The following is a 20,406-nucleotide window of genomic DNA, read 5'->3' on the forward strand; positions in this document are numbered from 1 at the left end:
GCTTTTTAAAATTTGCATCTTATTTTATTATTTTGCAGTTTTCAGAGTCATACTTTTTCGAATTTTCTCTTTTTTTGCTTCGTAGATTTGACTTGAGGTACAAAGATTAATTTAAATATTCAATGAGAACTCATTTATAAAACGTCGTAAACCTTTACGATGTTTTTCATTAAAATTTCATGATAAATCGTAGAGGAATTCATTGGATCGTACTATAACCGTATAGTTAGCATAGTTAGCATAGTTAGAGCTTATTGCTCTATTTCTTCTGTCTTGCGCAACATATCCTTTACAACGAAGACCTCTTTGTGTGAAAAGCTTTGCATCATTTCAGTAATTATGTTTGCATCAATATGATTTTTTTTGGTTCTCTTTTTCTTTCCTGTAATACATGCATGTACGCATATAAGAATAAGTCAACTATAATTTCTTCATTTCAAAGGGGATCCACACTTTACAAGCTTTGCTTTTTAGTGGATCCCCCTCGTTTCCATTTTTGCTCTATATTATATTGTTTTTTTTTTGTTTTACGAAGTAAGAATGCCCTTCTATAAAATTGTACTTGATTTGTATTGCTTTATATTACTTTGCATTATGTTTTGAATGGAAATGAAATAAAAGAATTGAATTGAATTGCCAAATCGAGCCCGTCGATGAAGAAGATATGAGGAGTTTAAGGGGTCTGTATATACGTGGGAGGGTCATCTATGCCCAACGTAATTTCAGCATCACATTATGTGACCCGAATGCCAATTGGGGTGAATGATACATGTTTCCGGCCATGTTCCACATAACTCTTCCGACTGAAAGTTCATGAATGTTATAAAAAGGAAGAAAATAACAACAAAATAGCATCTCAACCAATCACAAACTGCCATGTTCTAATATAAGGTCAGTTCAGGTTGAAGTTATAGGATGCTTTACAAGATAAATCTGTTAAAATAATCTAAGATGTAGAAAAACGATATCCACCTCCGCGAAGCACTTGTGATTTTCGAAAAAAAAATATTTGTTTCCATTATTCATCATCCCACTCTCTTTCTTTGGTCAATCATCTTCGACGGCCCTAAAAGCAACAGAACGCTTCCTCCCTTGAGAGTTTTGACGTCACGATGCTGATTTAAAACTTCCACTATTTTATTAACCGGATTAATGACACACACACGAGTGTGTCAGGCTTCACTTCGCGGGAAAGCCCCAACCCTTGTCGACAAACCAGTCATCGGTTCCAGGCCCGCTGCCAATTTCCGAGCCAAGGATGCCGGGGTATGGGTATATATTGGATCGGATCCCTGGCTGAAATCATTCAAAGACTTCCAGAGACTTCCAGTGACAGCGTTCTTCATCACGAGACACATTGTATGACTCAGCTTCCAGCCACGTGGAGCCAGGATTGATACTGACCAGACAATATCAGGTGAATCCTGAGAGTCCCAATTTTGCCGATATTCTATAAGCACCAATCATCCATTACCCGGATCGAGCGCCATCGGAATTTAAACATCGACTTCGATTTTGGAGCGAATCTACCAAGAAGATTCCTAAGGATTGAAGAACAGTTTCTATTTTGCTTCATCATCGACTAGTCCAGATAGACACTCTCTTTCTCGCAAGGTAACTAATCTTTTTATCATATTTTAATATTTCATGTTTGTGGAATGTATATAAGCCGTCGGGCCTTAATCTTTCATACATGAGGCCCGGACATGAGGTTACCAATCTCGGAGACAAATTCCTGCATGTTTTTGAAAGGATCTCATACGCCCCGTCATTTACCCAAAGAGAGCTCTCGATGCCACCGGTACACCAACGAAACCGACTCCAAATCGTCCGATTATGAAGTTTGGAAGTAACGCGTGATAGCTTTTTGTGGGCACACAGCAAAAACGCTGTTTAAAAATTTTTTTTACAACGCTGTTTACTATATGAACCTTACATTAATTGTTTAAACAGTTTAAACAAGTGTTTAAATCTTTTACAACAAAGTTTAATTTTCAATATCTAATCTTCAATAAATTAGACATGATTGTTTAAACGGTTAAACAAATACTGTAAGGTTCATATAGTAAACAGCGTTGTATAAAATCTTAAACAGCGTTTTTACTGTGCACGTCGTGGTATGGTGGTCGTGTGTTCATGGTGTTCGAATTCCAGTTATGGTGTTATTCCTTTAAACCTAATTCACATTCCCCATGTTCCCCCTCCGCCGAGTCGAATACAGCCGTTTTAACATTTTCTTTGTACCATGCAGCTGCATCGATCATGGATCGAGTTATAGGTCCCTGTTTCGACTAACCGTACGACCGCCATAGGGGAATATGACTGCAGCATTAGCAAGACATTTATCAACACCGTTATTCACTCGACCCAGGTGAGGTGAATAGGTACCTGAGCAATTGCTTAAATCTGAGCTCCGGTGAAAAAAAAAGAAACCCTGGTGAGGTTGGGTAATAATAGCAGCACTTTGTATATCCTCAGGCAAATTAAAAGCTCTATATAATTGCAGCTGTTATAATTATTAGTACTTTTTCGGTCAGGAGTCGATGTCGCCTGTGTGACCGTGGCATAACAGATAAAGCCTCGTTGACACTAACAGTTACACGCATTTTCTGTGTTCGATGAGCTCTAAAACACAATTTATTCATCTTCGCGTCAAGACGTCTAGGCCTTAAAACGACAAAGATGGCTGCTATTAATACTGGGTTAGATGAGCTTTAATTCCACGACATTCAAACTTTATAATGAAAACATCATACCTGCACTTAGCAAAATGGGTGAACTTTTAAAACAATAGGCCTAGGTACTTTATTATTGTTGGGGGCACTGTCTATTGCGAGGCACTTGAACCGACACTTGCAAAAAGGAAACTCAACCTGGATGTAATTCAAATCGAAAGATGAAAATTGATGTAGCGTGCTCCAACCAGAATCATGCCTTCGACACTGTTAAAACTCCGGTGTTGAAATTCCACCAGTCAGTGTTCTAGAAATCACGCCTTCAGGTATGAAACATATACCTGGTGTTTGAGCTCAACACCAAATATTGTTAAAATACTAAACATAATGTGTTATGATGACACCTATTATTGTTGAACCCTGAACCCTTGAATGAAAGTCCTGAGTGAATCTCTAGCTGGCATTGCCGGGACTTATGTTACCCGAAGTTTATCCCGGGGGAAGTCTATATCTACCCGTAATAGTTGTTGATATCACTTCCAATAAACCTCTGATTTCTTCATTACTCCATTCTCGAGTCAGAAAATAAAGTTAAAGTGATCACGTTGTGGATGGATCAGCATGGTGTCTATTGAAACAAACGTTAGACGGGAGAGGGTAATGGGGCTACAACGAGGTCACCTTTCTCTGGCGATGAAATAGGTCAATAAACCTCCCACCAGTGTTCAACTGTCTCCACTCTTGAAATTTAGAGTTGATAAAAAGTTTTCTCATGTGATGCGTAGCTACAGGTGTTAGGCTTCCGTGTGTTCACCGCAGGTGTGACATAAAAAATTGGCATTATTGGCCCATTTTCTTTAAACTGTTTTTCACGATTCTGTATCACGCTAAGTTCAATAACACGTTAAAGAAGAATATGTGATTGGTACATTGTAGTAGTATAGCATAGTTTCTCAAACCAAATTGATCAAACTATAAAATGTACATTGCGTTACGTAAAAATACTTCAGAATCGATGATTGTTGTGTAATGGACTTTTAAGGACCAACAGGGCGTGTAATTAATGTTCGAGAACAGTAATGTGAGCTAGGGACCCGGGCCATGCAGGGTGCGAAGCAACCGAACTTTGTTTATGGGGTGTAGGCCCTACACATTTTTTAATTTGGAATTGAAAGATTTCATGCGTAATTTCGTTGGATTTTTGCTAAAATTGTCAAGAAAATAGTTTTTTTATAAAGAAAATGGAGGAAGGGGAGCAAATGTCCCCGCTGCATTATCATTATATGGCCGTAGAATTGATCGGTAATCCGTTCCTCTTTTTTTTTTACTGAGTGTGCAATGATCGGAACAGTTATTCGCACTCTCATAGCTTGGAAGTCCCTGCTCTGACCAGCCCCTTTCTGTATCAAGTCAGATGTGTTATCACAAGCAGGCAAGATTCAACACTAGATCGAAAGAACAGAACGCAAGATATTAAACAGCTTTTCCGAAGTTATATTGAAATTACACGTGTAAATGGAATCTTAATATCATTATACGGGAGGGGGGGGGCAATGACTCCTTGTAGGTTAATGTATTTGACCTCGACGTCCCGTGTGTGTACTGGTTATTAGTAACAAGCTCGGAGAATACGTGTGGCAGATCATGGACCTATACCAACTAGCGACTCTTTGGCGGAGCTCTAGGATGAAAGGGGCACATGTCCCTATCTATGAAAATTTGAAATGCGACTAAAAATGAAATTAAAACAACAGTATGACCCCCTCCCTGGTGATGAGGAGGTGAAGTTACTTATAGTTTTTTTTATTCGAACGTCAACAATGGGCGGGCAAACACCAGCCCCCCCCCCAATTCATCAATATCTGAGTGTCCCCGCCGCCCCTGCTCCAGAACGGACAGAGGAGCATTCTTCCCTAATTGGCAAGCGGTTCATCTATCTTTTAACACGAAACAAGCCAAACAGCACCAAAAGACAAGAGCGGCTATTCGCGAGTTTGCAATCCGCATTGCGGCGCTGTGGCCAAATAATTTTATCTGCGGAATTATTTATCCATAGCCTCCAGACTACTTCATACAACCCTGTACCGTTTTCATATTTTATGTCTTCAGGTCATCATACCAGTCATCTTCGTAGCTGACCAACATCTCGCGGAGCAACATGTACCACAAAGCCGTCAACGTTCTCGTCAACACGCTTATCGCGGCCACGTTACTGTCGTTCAGCTCGTCATCATTGACGCGGGCTTGCGGATCGAAGACGAAGGTGGTCGATCAGGCCGAACCTACCTACGATGTACAGATTGATGTGGTGAGGGTACGACACCAGAGCAGACACACCGGTGTAAGGTAAGAACATTCTTTCATATTCCCCATTTTATTTGGCAAGTTCATTCCTTGAACGGCGTTGGTAGTCCACTTTGGGTGCAACTTTGCACCCTTGGTGTACAGTTTTACCTTTAAATGAGGAAAAGTGCAAATTACGACCATTATTAGCAGCTTCTAAAATGCATAACATGCACTTCATTTCAAATATATAGAGAATGATTATACGAATTACGGACAAAATTCTGCAAGTTATAATAGGATAGAATGCTTTAAATTGGTATAAATAATTGATCGATTTTTTTTAAGCGTGAAGTTATAAGGGTCTGAAAAACATTCAAACTTCGAACGCGATTATCTCGAAATCATGTTTGAGCCAGTTCGTATTACCAACGACGACGTATGCGTCTTTTTAACGCAGTAATATTATTTATGCACCCTAAAACGTGCAAAGGTTCACACTTTGGGTATGAAGCCTACTTGCAAAATATAAAAAAAGGTGCAAGATTGCAACTCAAAATATTGCACCCCAAAAGATGTAGCCATTGATGAATTTATCATGTTAATGATGCCTTCAAACTTGAGGGGGAAATTACAAGAATAAAACTTCACATCCAGATAATTTATACAAGTTCGTTTCTCAAACTTTGAAATACTTTCTTCTCCCTTCCCCTATTCACCTCCTTCATTTATTCCGACTTAAAAAAATGTGCCATGTCGTCAGTCAATTTCCGCCCTTTTTTGTCCAAGAATGGTTATTGTATTGTTTGGGTGAACAACTCCGAGAGAACTTTTCACATTTTGAGACTCATTTTCCGGTAGATGACAGTCCCTAGATCTTACGACTCCCGTCCAAAGTTAAACCATGATATATAGGCGAACTTAAAGGTTTCATAAAGTGATCTTGAACTATGAAAGGAAGGGAACAAATAGGGAAGTATATTATTGATTTGGCTTTAAAAGACACTCATGAGCTGTAAGGTCTCTATACCGGAGGCAGGGGTGAATACCACCTCTTTGTTTGTGCTCCTTTCTTCCAATCCTTTCTCTCCTTGATAGTATGTGCTTATCATGTAACTTCTTTCTCATTTCGAATTGGGTCGGGGGAAGTACCTGCAAAAACTCCGTTGTTGATTTAACACCAGCCCGTAATCTATATATGTTCACACCAGAGAAGTATTGAAACAGCACCAGTTTGGAGTAAAACCGATGCTGTTTTAATACTAATTGGTGTTGTATAAACACCTATCTGGTGTTAGACCAAAACGAAATTGGTGTTGTTTAATACTTCTCTGGTGTGGACATAATAGATTCCGGGCTGGTGTTAAATCAACACCAGAGTTTTTAGAGTGTAGGAGATACAAGGAGCATAATCATTACAGTGAATCAGGCTTATCCCGACACAAGCCCTTACTTTCTTCTTCCGTACACATGACATAAATGCTGCTGTATTGATTGATATTCATTATGTTTTTTACTGTAATATATTGATTTGTATATTTTATATGAAAACATGTCAATTAAAAAATAAATATTTTCTTGAATTGAATATTTTTGAAGGCGTTGGAAAATCAATATAGCCATTCAATTCCTCCCACCAATTTAGATTCCGTCGAGGTGTAGAAGTGGATCAGGAGAGCGGAGAGGAACTCGGGCTCACGACACCGTTATCGATCTCGAACGCACAAGTCTTCGATGTACTTGATCTGGATGTCGACGATGAGGTATCAGTTATAGAATGGTCGATAGAGGGCGGTTCAGTCGCGGATTTCTGGGCGCTGTTGAGCAAACACGACAATAACGGTGAGAGTGATTTCAATTTCTACAATATTTAACTCTATCTGTTGAGTAATTACTTTGCCCAATACTGTGTAAAAGGGGAACATGCATGTTTGTTGGGTAATGTTTTTTTCCAAGATTGCGGCAAAATGCATGTTTTATTGGTAAATTTCAACAAAACATTGGGTAACTTTTTTTTTACACAATTTTAGGTTTCATTTTTGCCAGCAAACATACATGTTCCTTATTTACCCAATATTGGGTAAAAATTTTGTATAGTGGACGAAAAAAATAATTATGCACTTGATTTACCATCACGATTTAGATTCAGAATCCAATATTATGAAATATGTCTTAGCCTAATTTCGATTCTAAAATTCTATCCTGCTTTTCATCTAATAACACTTAAAGGAAAACATGAATATTTGCAAATAACTTGGGCATGCTTAAAATAGGGACGCGAGAGGGAGACGTCCCTGATTAACTGAGGCACAATTTTTGTCTGCCTTCTGTGGTTGACTTTATTTGCTTAAATTTTTACCAAAAATATCTAATGATTGCTATGTGAGTGCAATGTATATTTTCGGAATGTTATAATCAACTGCACTTTCTTTTTTTTTGTGCAGCCGATGAGATGATTTCAAGAGAGGAATTCGCGCCAGTGCAAGTCCAAGTACACCTCTAACGTCGGAACAACACAATTTCGTTAATTTATATATAGAATTCTTTGAACATTCTCCCTCTCACTCAAAACTTTGCTGATTTTTATTGATGAAGACTTCATGGAGAGATCGTCCACGTCTATGCTTTGTGAAGTATGATTCGAAACGAGCTGGAGGCCCACACTCCAATATCGTTTTTTTTTGTTGTTGAGAAAGAACACAATGTCACAAAGTGTATCCACCAAACAGTGGACTATAATGAAGATATGGTCTACGAAACACCGTTAAACTGCGCAGTGTCAAGATGATTTTCCAGTTTATTCCATAAAGAGACTGCACTGCAGCTGCTGCAGGCAGGGTTGAAAATTTCCCTGAAATTTAGGTATTTCAGCACAGGTGGGGAATACTGGTAAAAGCTTGTAAATGCTAGGGGATACTTTAAAGGATATACATAAAGGTACAGGAAAAACTTAGAATATGCTTGAGAACACGTGGGTGATACCTGAAAATATTTCAAGACGTGTAATATTTCGTATTTTTCTGCATTTCCAACGATACCCCATTTCCCTTGAAAAAAAATAAACATCGAGAGGGTATTTGCCGGTATTTATCCCTAGTAGGCATACACTGCAAAAACTCCGGTGTTGATTTAACACCAGCCCGGAATCTACATATGTCCACACCAGAGAAGTTTTAAAACAACACCGGTTTGGTATTAGTCTAACATAGGTGTTAAATGCAGCACCAATCAGTTTTAAACCAGAATCGGTTTGATTCCAAACTGGTGTTGTTTCAATACTTCTCTGTTGTGGACATAATATAGATTCCGATCTGGTGTTAAATCAACACCGGAGTTTTGCAGTGCAGGGGACAGGGCAGCTGACCTATATCCATTTCTTAGTTTTCCACAATACTTTTAATTATCGTATTTTATCCTAAACAAAGTTGGATTTTTAGCTAATTTTGAAAAAAAAAATGTAACCATATGATTGTAAATAGAAATCTATTTTTGCCCTGAATAATCTTTTACACATCGATGTGAATGCATAATTGTATTTATTATTGTTTTATTTTTATAAAGATTGCTTATTTAAGAAATACATCGTGCACATAGTCCTATTAGTATTCGATCTTCAGGCTTTCAAAACTATCTAAAAGTGGTAAAAAAGTAACTACATTAATCAAGGCCTTCATTATTTATTCATCAATCCAATAAACAGGATTAATAGAAAAACATGAATCTTCTGAACTTGAAGATTTTTATGCATGTATTATAACTTAATAAAGTCATTCGATTAACATCTTTCGGAATTCATTCGCTATGATATTTCAGTGACTTAAAGTAAATATCCAAAAGTTCTAATTTAATATGAAAAAGAAAAAAATATACGAAAGTACTATAAATTATGAAGACCAGTGTATTTTTCTCTGCGACAAAGTCTAATTATTATTTGCATGTAAATACAAAATATTTTTTTCTGATATCTGAATAAATATTTTATTCGAGCTTTTCACGTAAAACGTATGAGATTAAAGCTACCCAGATAAAATGGAAATAACGATGTTGTAAGATACTGAAATAATTATCATAACTCAAAGTATACTTATTTATATGAGCTCTATATAATGTATATAGTAAACACGCTTCTTTATGTTTACATAGCACAGTTTACTATGGACTGGTCAAGGTTTGTTTGAATTTGAATAAAAAAAAAACTGTAAAAGCGATATTCAGTTTTCAATATTTATTGCTTAAGAGTTGCTTTAATCTTTGAAACAATATTTTGTTTTTTGTAAGGCATTGTTTGTATATGGTTGCAAGGGAAAAGTACACTTTGATAAAATGGTACTTTCTACGACTTGGCGATGAAAATTTTCACGCTCGTGATAAACATACCTCGAAAATTTCGGGTAATTTTAATCATGTTAATGTATTTTTGTACATAGAAAATGACTGCTTTTTGGTTTGTTAGTAAAAGAAATTAAAATAAATGGAGGATATCTATCTAAATATTTTTGTATATAAAGTATTTATTGTAGATTCTATTTAACAAAAAAAAAAAAAAAAAACCGGTATGCTACGGTAGGAACTAATCGTACAGGAAAGTGATACAAATTTAATAAACGAAATGAGACTTGATACTAATGACATGAATGGAGGTTTCTATTGTGCGGATTTGGGTGATGCCATGCAGTGAACTTAGAAATTGTTTTTAGTTCAGTTGGCGATGCTCAAATGTACATGTATATATATACTTTCTTGCACACTGTCACGTATCTAAGAGCGTTATGGCAAATGTAGAAATGGCAATGTCACCTGAATTGAATGACAAGTATATATTTATCAACGCTGTTGTAAAACCACATCGTTATATGACGTTTAGTGATTAATATTAGAATATTTTTGGAAGAGAACTTTGGCATTGTTATTATATTGACACAAGTGAACATGTAATGACCAAGATTCGTAAACAAAATAAATGAATGAAAAAAAAGTTTCTGACCCGATTCTGTATCGTGTTTGTGCCACTCTTCCTACCGAGTCGATTTTGCCTGCAATGGTCGTGAAGTATTTTCTTTAAATTTCCAGAAATATCCTTTTCGTTTTGAGATAGGTACAAGTCATACTGAAATTACTATCATGACTATAGTAAATGTTTATTAGTAGTCTTTATGGGAATATTGTTGGTGCTGATATGCCCTATATATTGATGTTCAAAAGTGTGGATTTTGAAATGAATGAACCTATTGGATTTTAGATTTCATATTTTGAAGGTTGTTATATTTAAAAAAAATCAGCAAGCACAAATGATATAGCTTCATCAAAATAATTACATAATCATAAAAAGTTATTGGATAACAATTTTATTCAAAAGAATTTACAATAACAGTTTTGTTTACATAGAATTTCCTTTATGTTTTGGGGCAGGATAGCATCAAAGACAATGAGATAGATACACTAATAAAATATTTTAAACAACGTTCTTTACTATGTGAATTGCAAGTAGTTGTTTAAACACTTTAAAGAAATGTTTAAATTCTTAAACAACCATGCTTGAATTATTGATAATTAAGTATATGAATTTAAACTTTGTTTAAAATTCTAAACACTTAAAAAAATGTTTAAACAACTACTGTGCGATTTACAGGGGAAGCAGGATAGAATGAGGGAATAGAGAGAGAGAGAGAGAGAGGGAGAAGGGTGGGGGAGATTTGGGGTGGCGCTATGAGAGGAAGGAAGGGTGGGTATTAAGTCCGGGGAAAGTTTAGTATTTGGCAATGAAAAACTAAAATCTAAAACACCCTCTCCCCGAAAAGAAAATCGAACCGATTAAAGAGCAAACACACCCAACACCCTCACACACGCGCACACACATGCACACCCCCTACATAAACTAAACACAAACAAACAAATAAACAAATAAGCAAACAGACAAACAAATGCTCAATCAAACAAACGAAAACATATCATCAGTCCCAATAATGTGTGAGAAAATATTCAACATTTTCTCTTTGTCATTATCCATTCCGCTTCATTGCGTCCGTTGATCTGTCAAAAGATGGCGGTATGCAACTTACATGAACTGCGTCTTTGACCGTGTAAAAGGGGGAAGTTGATCCTGAATTATAAAAGCAGAACAATGGAGAGAAAATGGTGTAGCTAGGGCCGCGAATGGGGGGGGGGGGGTGTTACACCCACAAATGTAATAATCGCCCACAAATGTAATAACGCCCACAAATGTAATAACACTTTACCCACAAATGTAATAACGCCCACAAATGTAATAACACTTTACCCACAAATGTAATAATTTTTGATCGCCCACAAATGTAATAACACTTTACCCACAAATGTAATAACGCCCACAAATGTAATAACACTTTACCCACAAATGTAATAATGCACTTTACCCACAAATGAAATAATGACTTTACCTACAAATGTAATAAATTTGAAGTGATTTTTGGCGAATTCGTTCTAAACTAATATCCTATAGTAATGCGTTCATATAGCACAAAAGTTCAAGTCTTTTTCCAGACCCGGTTTTTCAAAATTATAATATACGTCCAAAGTCTTTTTACCAGACCCGGTTGTTTAAAAATTATAATATACGTCCAAAGTCTTTTTTCTAGACCCGGTTAATTCAAAAATTATAATGCAAGTCCAAAGTCTTTTTTTTCAGACCCGGTCGTTTCAAAAGTTATAATATACGTCGGTGAGGGGTAAAGACAACACTCTAAGCCCAAGCATTTCAAGTGGGTTTAATTTTGAAGATTGGTCTCAGCTGTCATTTTTTTCAATATTTCTTTATCTTTAAAATAACCGGGTCCAGACGAAAGACTAAGCATAATACTCGTGTTATTCCACAATAATAAGAATATGAGTCTTTTGTTTTTAGGATTGTTTAAATCATTTTTAAATCAACGGGTCTGGAATAAAGACAACGCTCTAAACATGTGCTTTCCTACATGCATGGTCTTAATTTGGAGGATTGTTGGTTCTTAGATTCGTTGTTGGGGGTTGAGTTTTATTGATTTTTTATTCCTGAAATAATTGTGTCTGGAGGAAAGTCGATCTTCGACAGTCGGTCTTCATGTTGTTCCACAGTAATTAGATTATTGGGTATTCGTTTTAGAATATTTGTAAAAACTATTTTGTTTTTCAAATAGTAACCAAGTCTGGAGAAAGGATGTCTGCTTTACCCACGCGTTATTACAATGTTTTGTAGGGGTAGTAGTATTATTTAAAAAAGACATATTTTTACTAGGTGAAACCTTGGAAATTTGGTCTTAGATTCGAAGTTTTTCAGTTACTTTTTTTAATAGCCGGGTCTGGAGGAAAGAGTACGTTTTAAAACTCGTGTTATTCCACGAGAATAAGAATATAAGGTCGTATGTTAGAAGATTTTTTTCGTAACTGTTTTAGGTCTGGAATAAAGACAACACTCTAAACCTCTTTTAAAACAGGTTCTTAGGTTGAAGGTTTGTTTGGTCTTAGACTTTGATTTTTTTAAATTCTTACTATTAGCGTTTTTTTTTGAAGAAAAAATGGTCGGGCTGAAAGACTACGCTATATCCAGCATTAATAAGATTATGGGGTCTTTATACTATTTTTAAACTGTTATTCATAATGTTTAAATAACAGGTAACCGGGTCTGGAGAAAAGACTACGCTTGATTCTCAATTTACTCTTAGTGCATATATTCACAATATACACCGTATAAGTTGAAACAACAACAAAGACATTAATTCCACCAGTTTTAATTAACTGGGTCTGGAGAAAAGACTAAGCTCGATTCCCATTTTTTTCCACAGGAATATCAATATCGTATCTTAGCTTGGACTTATATTATACATTTTGAAATAACTGGGTCAGGAAAAAGACTTTGGACTTATCAAAATTCTTGAAACAACCGGGTCTGGAAAAAAGACTTTGGACTTATATCACAATTTTTTAAACGACCGGGTCTGGAAAAAAGACTTTGGATTTATATTATAATTTTTGAAACAACCGGGTCTGGAAGAAAGACTTTGGACTTGTACTTTGATGTTTTATTAACCCGGTCTGAAAAAAAGACTTTGCACTTTTGTGCTATATGAACGCATTACTATAGGATTTTAGTTTAGAACGGATTCGCCAAAAATCCCTTCAAATTTATTACATTTGTGGGTAAAGTCATTATTACATTTGTGGGCGATCAAAAATTATTACATTTGTGGGTAAAGTGTTATTACATTTGTGGGTAAAGTGTTATTACATTTTGTGGGTAAAGTGTTATTACATTTGTGGGCGTTATTACATTTGTGGGCGTTATTACATTTGTGGGTGCAACAGGGGGGTCTTCCGCCCCCACTTTTTTCCAAAATCGTGAACAAATACGTAAAAGTGACCATATGATTGTGATATTTTTACATGGACAGCCCCCCCCCACTTAGAAAACCGTTCCGCGGCCCCTGTGTAGGTTTGATGGAAATCCGTCTGGCTGTAGATATTGAGATATTATTAATAAATAGAGAAAAAAATCACAGAGCAAAACGATGAAACTTTGATCAAAATTGGGCTACAAATAACGAAGTTATTGAATTTAATAGATTTGCGTTATTCCGGTGAAACAGTTCTAGGCTTGTCTTTATGCATATTCTTTAGGTTGACTTATGTCATAACCCCATTTGTTATTTTGCATTTTATAATATGAAATTAGGTTTATTAAAAAATTCTAACAAGAACTAAAACAATTTAATCGTCACCTGATTAAGTGCATTAGTTATTTCTTGCTGCAACTTATTTCATCATTATGGAGACACATCATTTACACATTTATGAAAAAATGAAACAATTATGATTTCACATCATAGCATAAGAAAGAAGAAAGTGGGGATGTGTCATCAGCCCACCTAATGAGTATTCCTGAAGATATGCCTAGAACTGTTTCACAAGAAAAAATGCAATTATTTAAAATTTTAAAGTTTGTTCCGATTATGCAGTTCTGATGAAATTTTCTCAGCATTTTGCATTGTGAATTTTACTCAATTTATTTAGATCTAAACGTCTTATGGGTCTGTGAAGGATGTCTGTCATGCACACCCATCAACCATTCTTTAATCTGTTTTCGAGACAGCTTATGTATACCCTCACTTTTCACGATCATGCAATCCCCACTGAAGTCAGCCAGCCTCTTGCTCTGGGTCAAAATCGCGGGGGGGGGGGCACTCGACAAAAAAGTGGTAGGGGTGTGCCGCGGGCGAGACAAAAAAACGGGGGCCTTGCATGGAGCGGGCTTAATGTAAAAAGGAGGGTCATCGGAACGGCTTTGGAACTACAAATGTTTGTGAAAAACGGGGGTCCTTGCAAAGGATCGCCAGCGTGTGAGTGCGTATAAGGAACGGGCGTGCGTGCATGATGCAGCTAGCGCGGCCTCCGCCAAGTGCGCTTGGGCAGAGGCGATGGTCGGACAGCGCTCTGCGGCCGCTTTTCACCAAAATTGCAGCTCATTGTAGCACATCAATGCCACCGGAATCGCGTAACAAAAAATACGCGAAGCTTGGAGCGGATTTCTTTCTTCTCTTTTTCTTGATAAGAAGAAAATGCTATGCTTAGGAGCGGCTTTCTTTGTTCTTTTTCTCAAAAAGACAAAAAAGCTATTCCTTGGAACGGAAATTTGAGTGTAAAAATGGGGGTCTCCTCCGCGGCACATACCCGCTATGCATTATATATCTGAGTGCCCCCCCGGGGTCAAAATAAATCCGTCGTAAATAACTGTCCATCTTGCACACGTCCTTTGAACGTAAAAACCACAATTTAAATAATTCTTATCTTTTTGTTTAATCACTTCATTTCATAATGAATCTCCTCCCTCAAAACAATCAACCTGACATTTTTTTTTTCTTTCGAACACCCCTTCTATTTCCTTCGTTCTTTCTAGCCCCTTCGGTTTTTTTTCTTCCTCTCGCTCTCATTTTCTTCTTAAAATCTCACCCTAGTTTTTTTTCCATCTGCCTCTCTTTCTAACTCCCACTCTTTTTCTAACTCCCTTTTTAAAATTCGATTTCTCGTTCTCTCTTTTTGTCTGTTTCTCTGTCTCTCTCTTCCAAAAATCTTTTTCTCTGTCTCTTCGTCTCTCTTTCTAACTCCTCCTTTTCTCCCCCTTTTAAATTCGCTTTCTCGTTCTCTTTTTTTTCTACCTATCTCTGTCTTTTGGGTCATCTTTCTATCTTTTTTTTACATACATTCACGCATACACACACACACAAAATCATACTTGATCCATCACAGAAAGCATATTTATTTTTAAAATTAATAAAATAATAGTGAAATCAAATTCATTTTGTTTCCATACATAACATTTTGAAATACATTTTATTGTTTTATAATATTTACAGCTCTTTGGTATTCTTGTCATTAGCTCATTAAAAACATGTCTTTTCCCGTTCGGTGATTGTTTTCATTGCTCTGTTGAGGTACTTCTCGACCTTTTCTGGCCACGGAAGCCACAGACAATCTTTGTGGCTGAGTTGGCCTCCCGAATCATTCTGGCGCCCAAAAAAGGATGCCGATGCCAATCAAACATAAATGCTACAAGCATTAGGGGGAATACATAGGCGGATCTAGGGGGGGGGGCGAGGGGCCCGGCCCCCACCCCTATTGGCGGAGCAAAAGAAAAAAGGGGAAAGGAGGGAAAAGGGAGAAGAAAAAAGAAGAGGAGGAAGACGAGTGAATACAATAAAATGAGGGGAAGACTGAGAAATAAAAAGAATCTTTCATATCACTGTATAAAATTTTCGCTCGCACTTCGCGCTTGCATTGCCTGTTAGGTGATTTTCATATCTTGTTCAATATGGAGTTTAAATATCAAGTTTGGAAGTCAATATACAAAACACATTTCACCTCGGAAATCGAACTTTCATTATTTTGTGTAATTTACAAATTGTTTTTAAAAAGTGCTCTGTAAAAATGTCAGTTTTATGGTCTGAATATTAACATATTCTTCTCGTGCTGCGCGCTCGCAAAATTTGATTTATCAGGTACCTATCATTTTTGTGTACTCCATAAAGTTGTCAAAATATCCCTGATTGTGAAAACTTATTAGCTAGCGCTGCTCGCTCACATTTTGTTTGGCGAGTTATGGATGTCTCAATATTGATTATACAACAAACTACTTAAACTCCACTTTTCATGACAGTTTTTATTTTCAAAAGTTTTGGCTCGCGATTTGCGCTTGCATTAATGGTTAAAATATATTAACTTGATGCATCCTATTATTAATTACAAAAGTCCTTAAAATGTCCAGTTTTAAAAATATCCGCTCTCTATTGAGTGCGATCAATATCCACCTCACAATTTTCCTACAAAGTGTTTGAGATATAAAACTGAAATTGACTCTTTTTTCAGATCGGAATATCAAATAGTTTAATTTCGCGCTCCGCGCTCGCTTTGATTTTAATGATAAACGATGTATTTAGAATGCCTTGATTCTAGGTCTGAATATGAAACACGCGCGCGCATGTTACTTTATTCAGATAGTCAACCTGTTCTCTTTATAAACAATTTTCTGCTCGCGCTTTTTGCTCGCATTATTAAAGGTAAAGTCCACCTCAGAAATATGTTGATTTGAATTAATAGAGAAAAATCAGACATGCACAATGCTGAAAATGTCATCAAAATCGGATGTAAAATAAGAAAGTTATGAAATTTCAAAGTTTCGCTTATTTTTAACAAAATAGTTATATGAACGAGCCAGTTACATCCACATGAGAGAGTAGATGATGTCACTCACTCACTATTTCTTTTGTTTCTTATTATTTGAATTATACAATATTTCAATTTTTATGAATTTGACGATTAGGACCTCGTTGCCTGAAGCACAAAATGTTAAAAATAATGGAATTCCACGTGTTCAGGGAGGAATGAAACTTCATTTCACATGACAATGACGAGAAAATGAAAATATTTCATGTAATAAAATACAAAAGAAATAGTGAGTGAGTGATGTCATCAGTTCCTCATTTGCGTACTGACCAATATGTGAATATATAACTGTTTTGTGAAACGAAGCGAAACTCTAAAATGCCATAATTTTCTTATTTTAGATCCAATTTTGATGATATTTTCAGTGTTATGTTCATTGGATTTTTCTCTTTTTATTCAAATCAACCCTTTGTAGGGGTGGACTTGTCCTTTAATGTAGGAAGATCCCCTATTACTCATTCTTTTCATGATTTACAAAACTTGAATAGAGTGTCTCGTTCAGCAGGTCTAAATCTCGAAATTTCCCGCTTGCATCAATTGTTTAGTTATATCGCTATTCTGTTTAAGTTACAAAAATTACTTAGAATTTCAATTCCTTAGGCAAAAATGTCAAAAAAATTCAGCTAGAGCTTCACGCTCGTATTATATTTCCCATCAGTACGTTTCTGCTCGCGCTTCACGTTCATAGTAATTATTTAGTTGCACACATGCACATCTTTTTCAGGATAACAAACATTGCCCAGAATGTTCAAAATTTTAGAAAAAATACATAAGTTTTCCAACGAAAAATGTAGCTCGCGCTCCGCGCTCGCATTACGTGTATATAAATAAGGATTATGCTATTATATATTTATGCTTTCATAAGAATATAAACCTAAGAAGTGACTTTCTAGACTACCCCTTCAAAGAAACCAAAAGTTCTGGCAAAAATCATCTTTGAGCGGCCGATCGGGGAAAATATGGCTGAAAAAAAAATCTACAGAACCGCGAGTAAGCGAATCTAACGATCATTATTCGCCTTAAAAAATATCCACTTTTGAGACAAGTTTTGAAACAATATTCAGAAAAAACATCATATCAATGTTTAAACAAATGGCTAGTTTGCAATGTCTGGATGTCTATAACATAATTGACGGCATAGAACAAGTACAGCTTCTGATTAGGTCAACGCGTTTCTTTTCTATCTTATTCATGTAGTAATGTGCCATAATACTAGACTTTATAATTTTGTGATTATTTACATTCTGTTCTCTGCCCTTTATTATGCAATATGATGCATGCTGTAACGTTGTTGTTGTTTTCGGAATTGGAATGAAATAAAGATTGGCTCACATGCTTATATACTTTTCCTTCTGACAGGCACTGACATGCATTCTTCATGATGTGAAACACACAAAAATGAAGAAGAGAAATCTATCCGTTTCAAAATCAATATGGCTAATATCCACTATCCATTGGACTAGCAGCGAATATAAATATCGTTAACCCGACTTTGTGGTAAGACAGTTACTGATGCCCTCCTGAAGGACGAGTCTTTCCCGTTTGATTAAAAATAAAAAAAGCATAACACTAAAAATTCCATCAAATTTGGATGTAAAATAAGAAACCTATGTCAGTTCGCTGAACTTAAAAAAACAAAAACAATTATATGCACATTCTGCATGTCCTGGTCGGTGTGCAAATGCGGGGTCTGATGACATCTTCCACTCACTGTTTCTTTTGTATTTTATGATGTGAAATATTTCGATTTTGAGTCCCCCTATTGTCATGAGAAACAAAAGTTTATTTCTTTCAGAACATATAGAATTGCCATTGTCTTTACATTTTGTGGTTCATCCAACTTATTGTCAGATCTGTTAAAATTTAAATAATTCAAACAATAAAAAACGAAAGAAATAGTGAGTGAGTGACATCATCGACTCTCTCATTTGTGCATAACTGTTATAAACGAAACTTTAGAATGTAAAATTTTTCTCATTTTACATCTGATTTTGATGAAATTTTGATTTTTCTCAATTGATTCAACCTAACCCTTTTTCGGGAGGGGGGGTGTTGCACCCACAAATGTAATAACGCCCACAAATGTAATAACGCCCACAAATGTAATAACACTTTACCCACAAATGTAATAACGCCCACAAATGTAATAACACTTTACCCACAAATGTAATAATTTCACCCACAAATGTAATAATGCACTTTACCCACAAATGTAATAATTTTTGATCGCCCACAAATGTAATAATGACTTTACCCACAAATGTAATAAATTTGAAGGGATTTTTGGCAAATCCGTTCTGAACTAAAATCGTATAGTAATGCGTTCATATAGCACAAAAGTGCAAAGTCTCTTTTCCTGACCCGGTTAATTAACAAATTATACTATAAATCCAAAGTCTTTATTCCAGACCCGGTTGTTTCAAAAATAATAATATGAGCCCAAAGTCTTTATTCCAGACCCGGTTGTTTAAAAAATTATAATATAAGTACAAAGTCTTTATTCCAGACCCGGTTGTTTAAGAAATAATAATATGAGCCCAAAGTCTTTATTCCAGACCTGGTTGTTTAAAAAATTATAATATAAGTACAAAGTCTTTATTCCAGACCGGGTTGTTTAAAAAATAATCATATGAGCCTAAAGTCTTTATTCCAGACCCGATTGTTTCAAAAATTATATTATAAATCCAAAGTCTTTATTCCAGACCCGGTTGTTTAAAAATAATAATATAAGTCCAAAGTCTTTATTCCAGACCCGATTGTTTCAAAAATGATAATATAAGTCCAAAGTCTTTTCTCCAGACCCCGTTGTTTCAAAAATTATAATATAAATCCAAAGTCTTTTTCCAGACCCGGTTGTTTCAAAAATTAGAATATAAATCCAGTCTTTATTCCAGACCCAGTTGTTTCAAAAATTATAATATAAGTACAAAGTCTTTATTCCAGACCCGGTTGTTTCAAAAATTATAATATAAGTACAAAGTCTTTATTCCAGACCCAGTTGTTTAAGAAATAATCATATGAGCCTAAAGTCCTTATTCCAGACCCGATTGTTTCAAAAATGATAATATAAGTCCAAAGTCTTTTTCCAGACCCAGTTGTTTCAAAAATTATAATATAAGTCCAAACTAAGATACCATAATGATATTCCAGTGGAAAAAAAAGAAAATCGAGCTTAGCCTTTTCTCCAAACCCTGTTATTCAAAAATTGTAAATAACAATACAACAACAACAACAACAACCGTATAAAGACCCCATAATCTTATTAATGCTGGATAACATGGACATATAGCGTAGTCTTTCAGCCAGACCCAGTCATTTGTTTTTCAAAATAAGGCTAAGAGTAAAAATATAAATAACTCCAAATCTAATACCAAGCAATCCTTGAACCTAAGAACATGTTTTTAAAAAGAGGTTTAGAATGTTGTCTTTATTCCAGACCTAATTATTACAAAAATTACGAAAAAATCTAACATAAGACCCTATCATATTCTCTTGGAATAACATGAGTTGTAAAACGTACTCTTTCCTCCAGACCAGGTTATCTAAGAAATGAATTAAAAAAGAAAATAAAATCTAAAACCAGTTTTCAAAAGTTACACCCAGTAAAAAATATGTCTGTACCCCACACCCAGATTCTTTTGTATAATAATACTAAGACCCCTACAAACATTGTAATTATGCATTTGCAAAGAAAACGTCCATTTTCCAGACTTGGTTATTA

The 20,406-nt window shown here is 35.7% G+C and overlaps 1 protein-coding gene across 1 annotated transcript; it reads left to right on the plus strand.

Moving 5' to 3' along the window:
- The first annotated feature begins 1,290 nt into the window (after positions 1 to 1,290).
- On the plus strand, positions 1,291 to 8,059 carry LOC121424563. The gene is made up of 4 exons (XM_041620292.1): positions 1,291 to 1,614; positions 4,785 to 5,021; positions 6,604 to 6,800; positions 7,403 to 8,059. The coding sequence occupies exons 2-4, from the start codon at positions 4,834 to 4,836 to the stop codon at positions 7,459 to 7,461; spliced, it is 444 nt and encodes a 147-aa protein (XP_041476226.1). The 5' UTR covers positions 1,291 to 1,614; positions 4,785 to 4,833; the 3' UTR covers positions 7,462 to 8,059.
- The last annotated feature ends 12,347 nt before the right edge of the window (positions 8,060 to 20,406 follow it).

This window comes from Lytechinus variegatus, chromosome 11 (genome assembly GCF_018143015.1).
Source record: "Lytechinus variegatus isolate NC3 chromosome 11, Lvar_3.0, whole genome shotgun sequence".
Classification (NCBI taxonomy): domain Eukaryota; kingdom Metazoa; phylum Echinodermata; class Echinoidea; order Temnopleuroida; family Toxopneustidae; genus Lytechinus; species Lytechinus variegatus.

Coding starts and splice junctions, on each gene's coding strand:
- LOC121424563 (XM_041620292.1), top strand. CDS start 4,834: ATGTACCACAAAGCCGTCAACGTTCTCGTCAACACGCTTATCGCGGCC. Junction 5,022..6,603: donor AGCAGACACACCGGTGTAAG/GTAAGAACATTC, acceptor CCACCAATTTAG/ATTCCGTCGAGGTGTAGAAG. Junction 6,801..7,402: donor GAGCAAACACGACAATAACG/GTGAGAGTGATT, acceptor TTTTTTGTGCAG/CCGATGAGATGATTTCAAGA.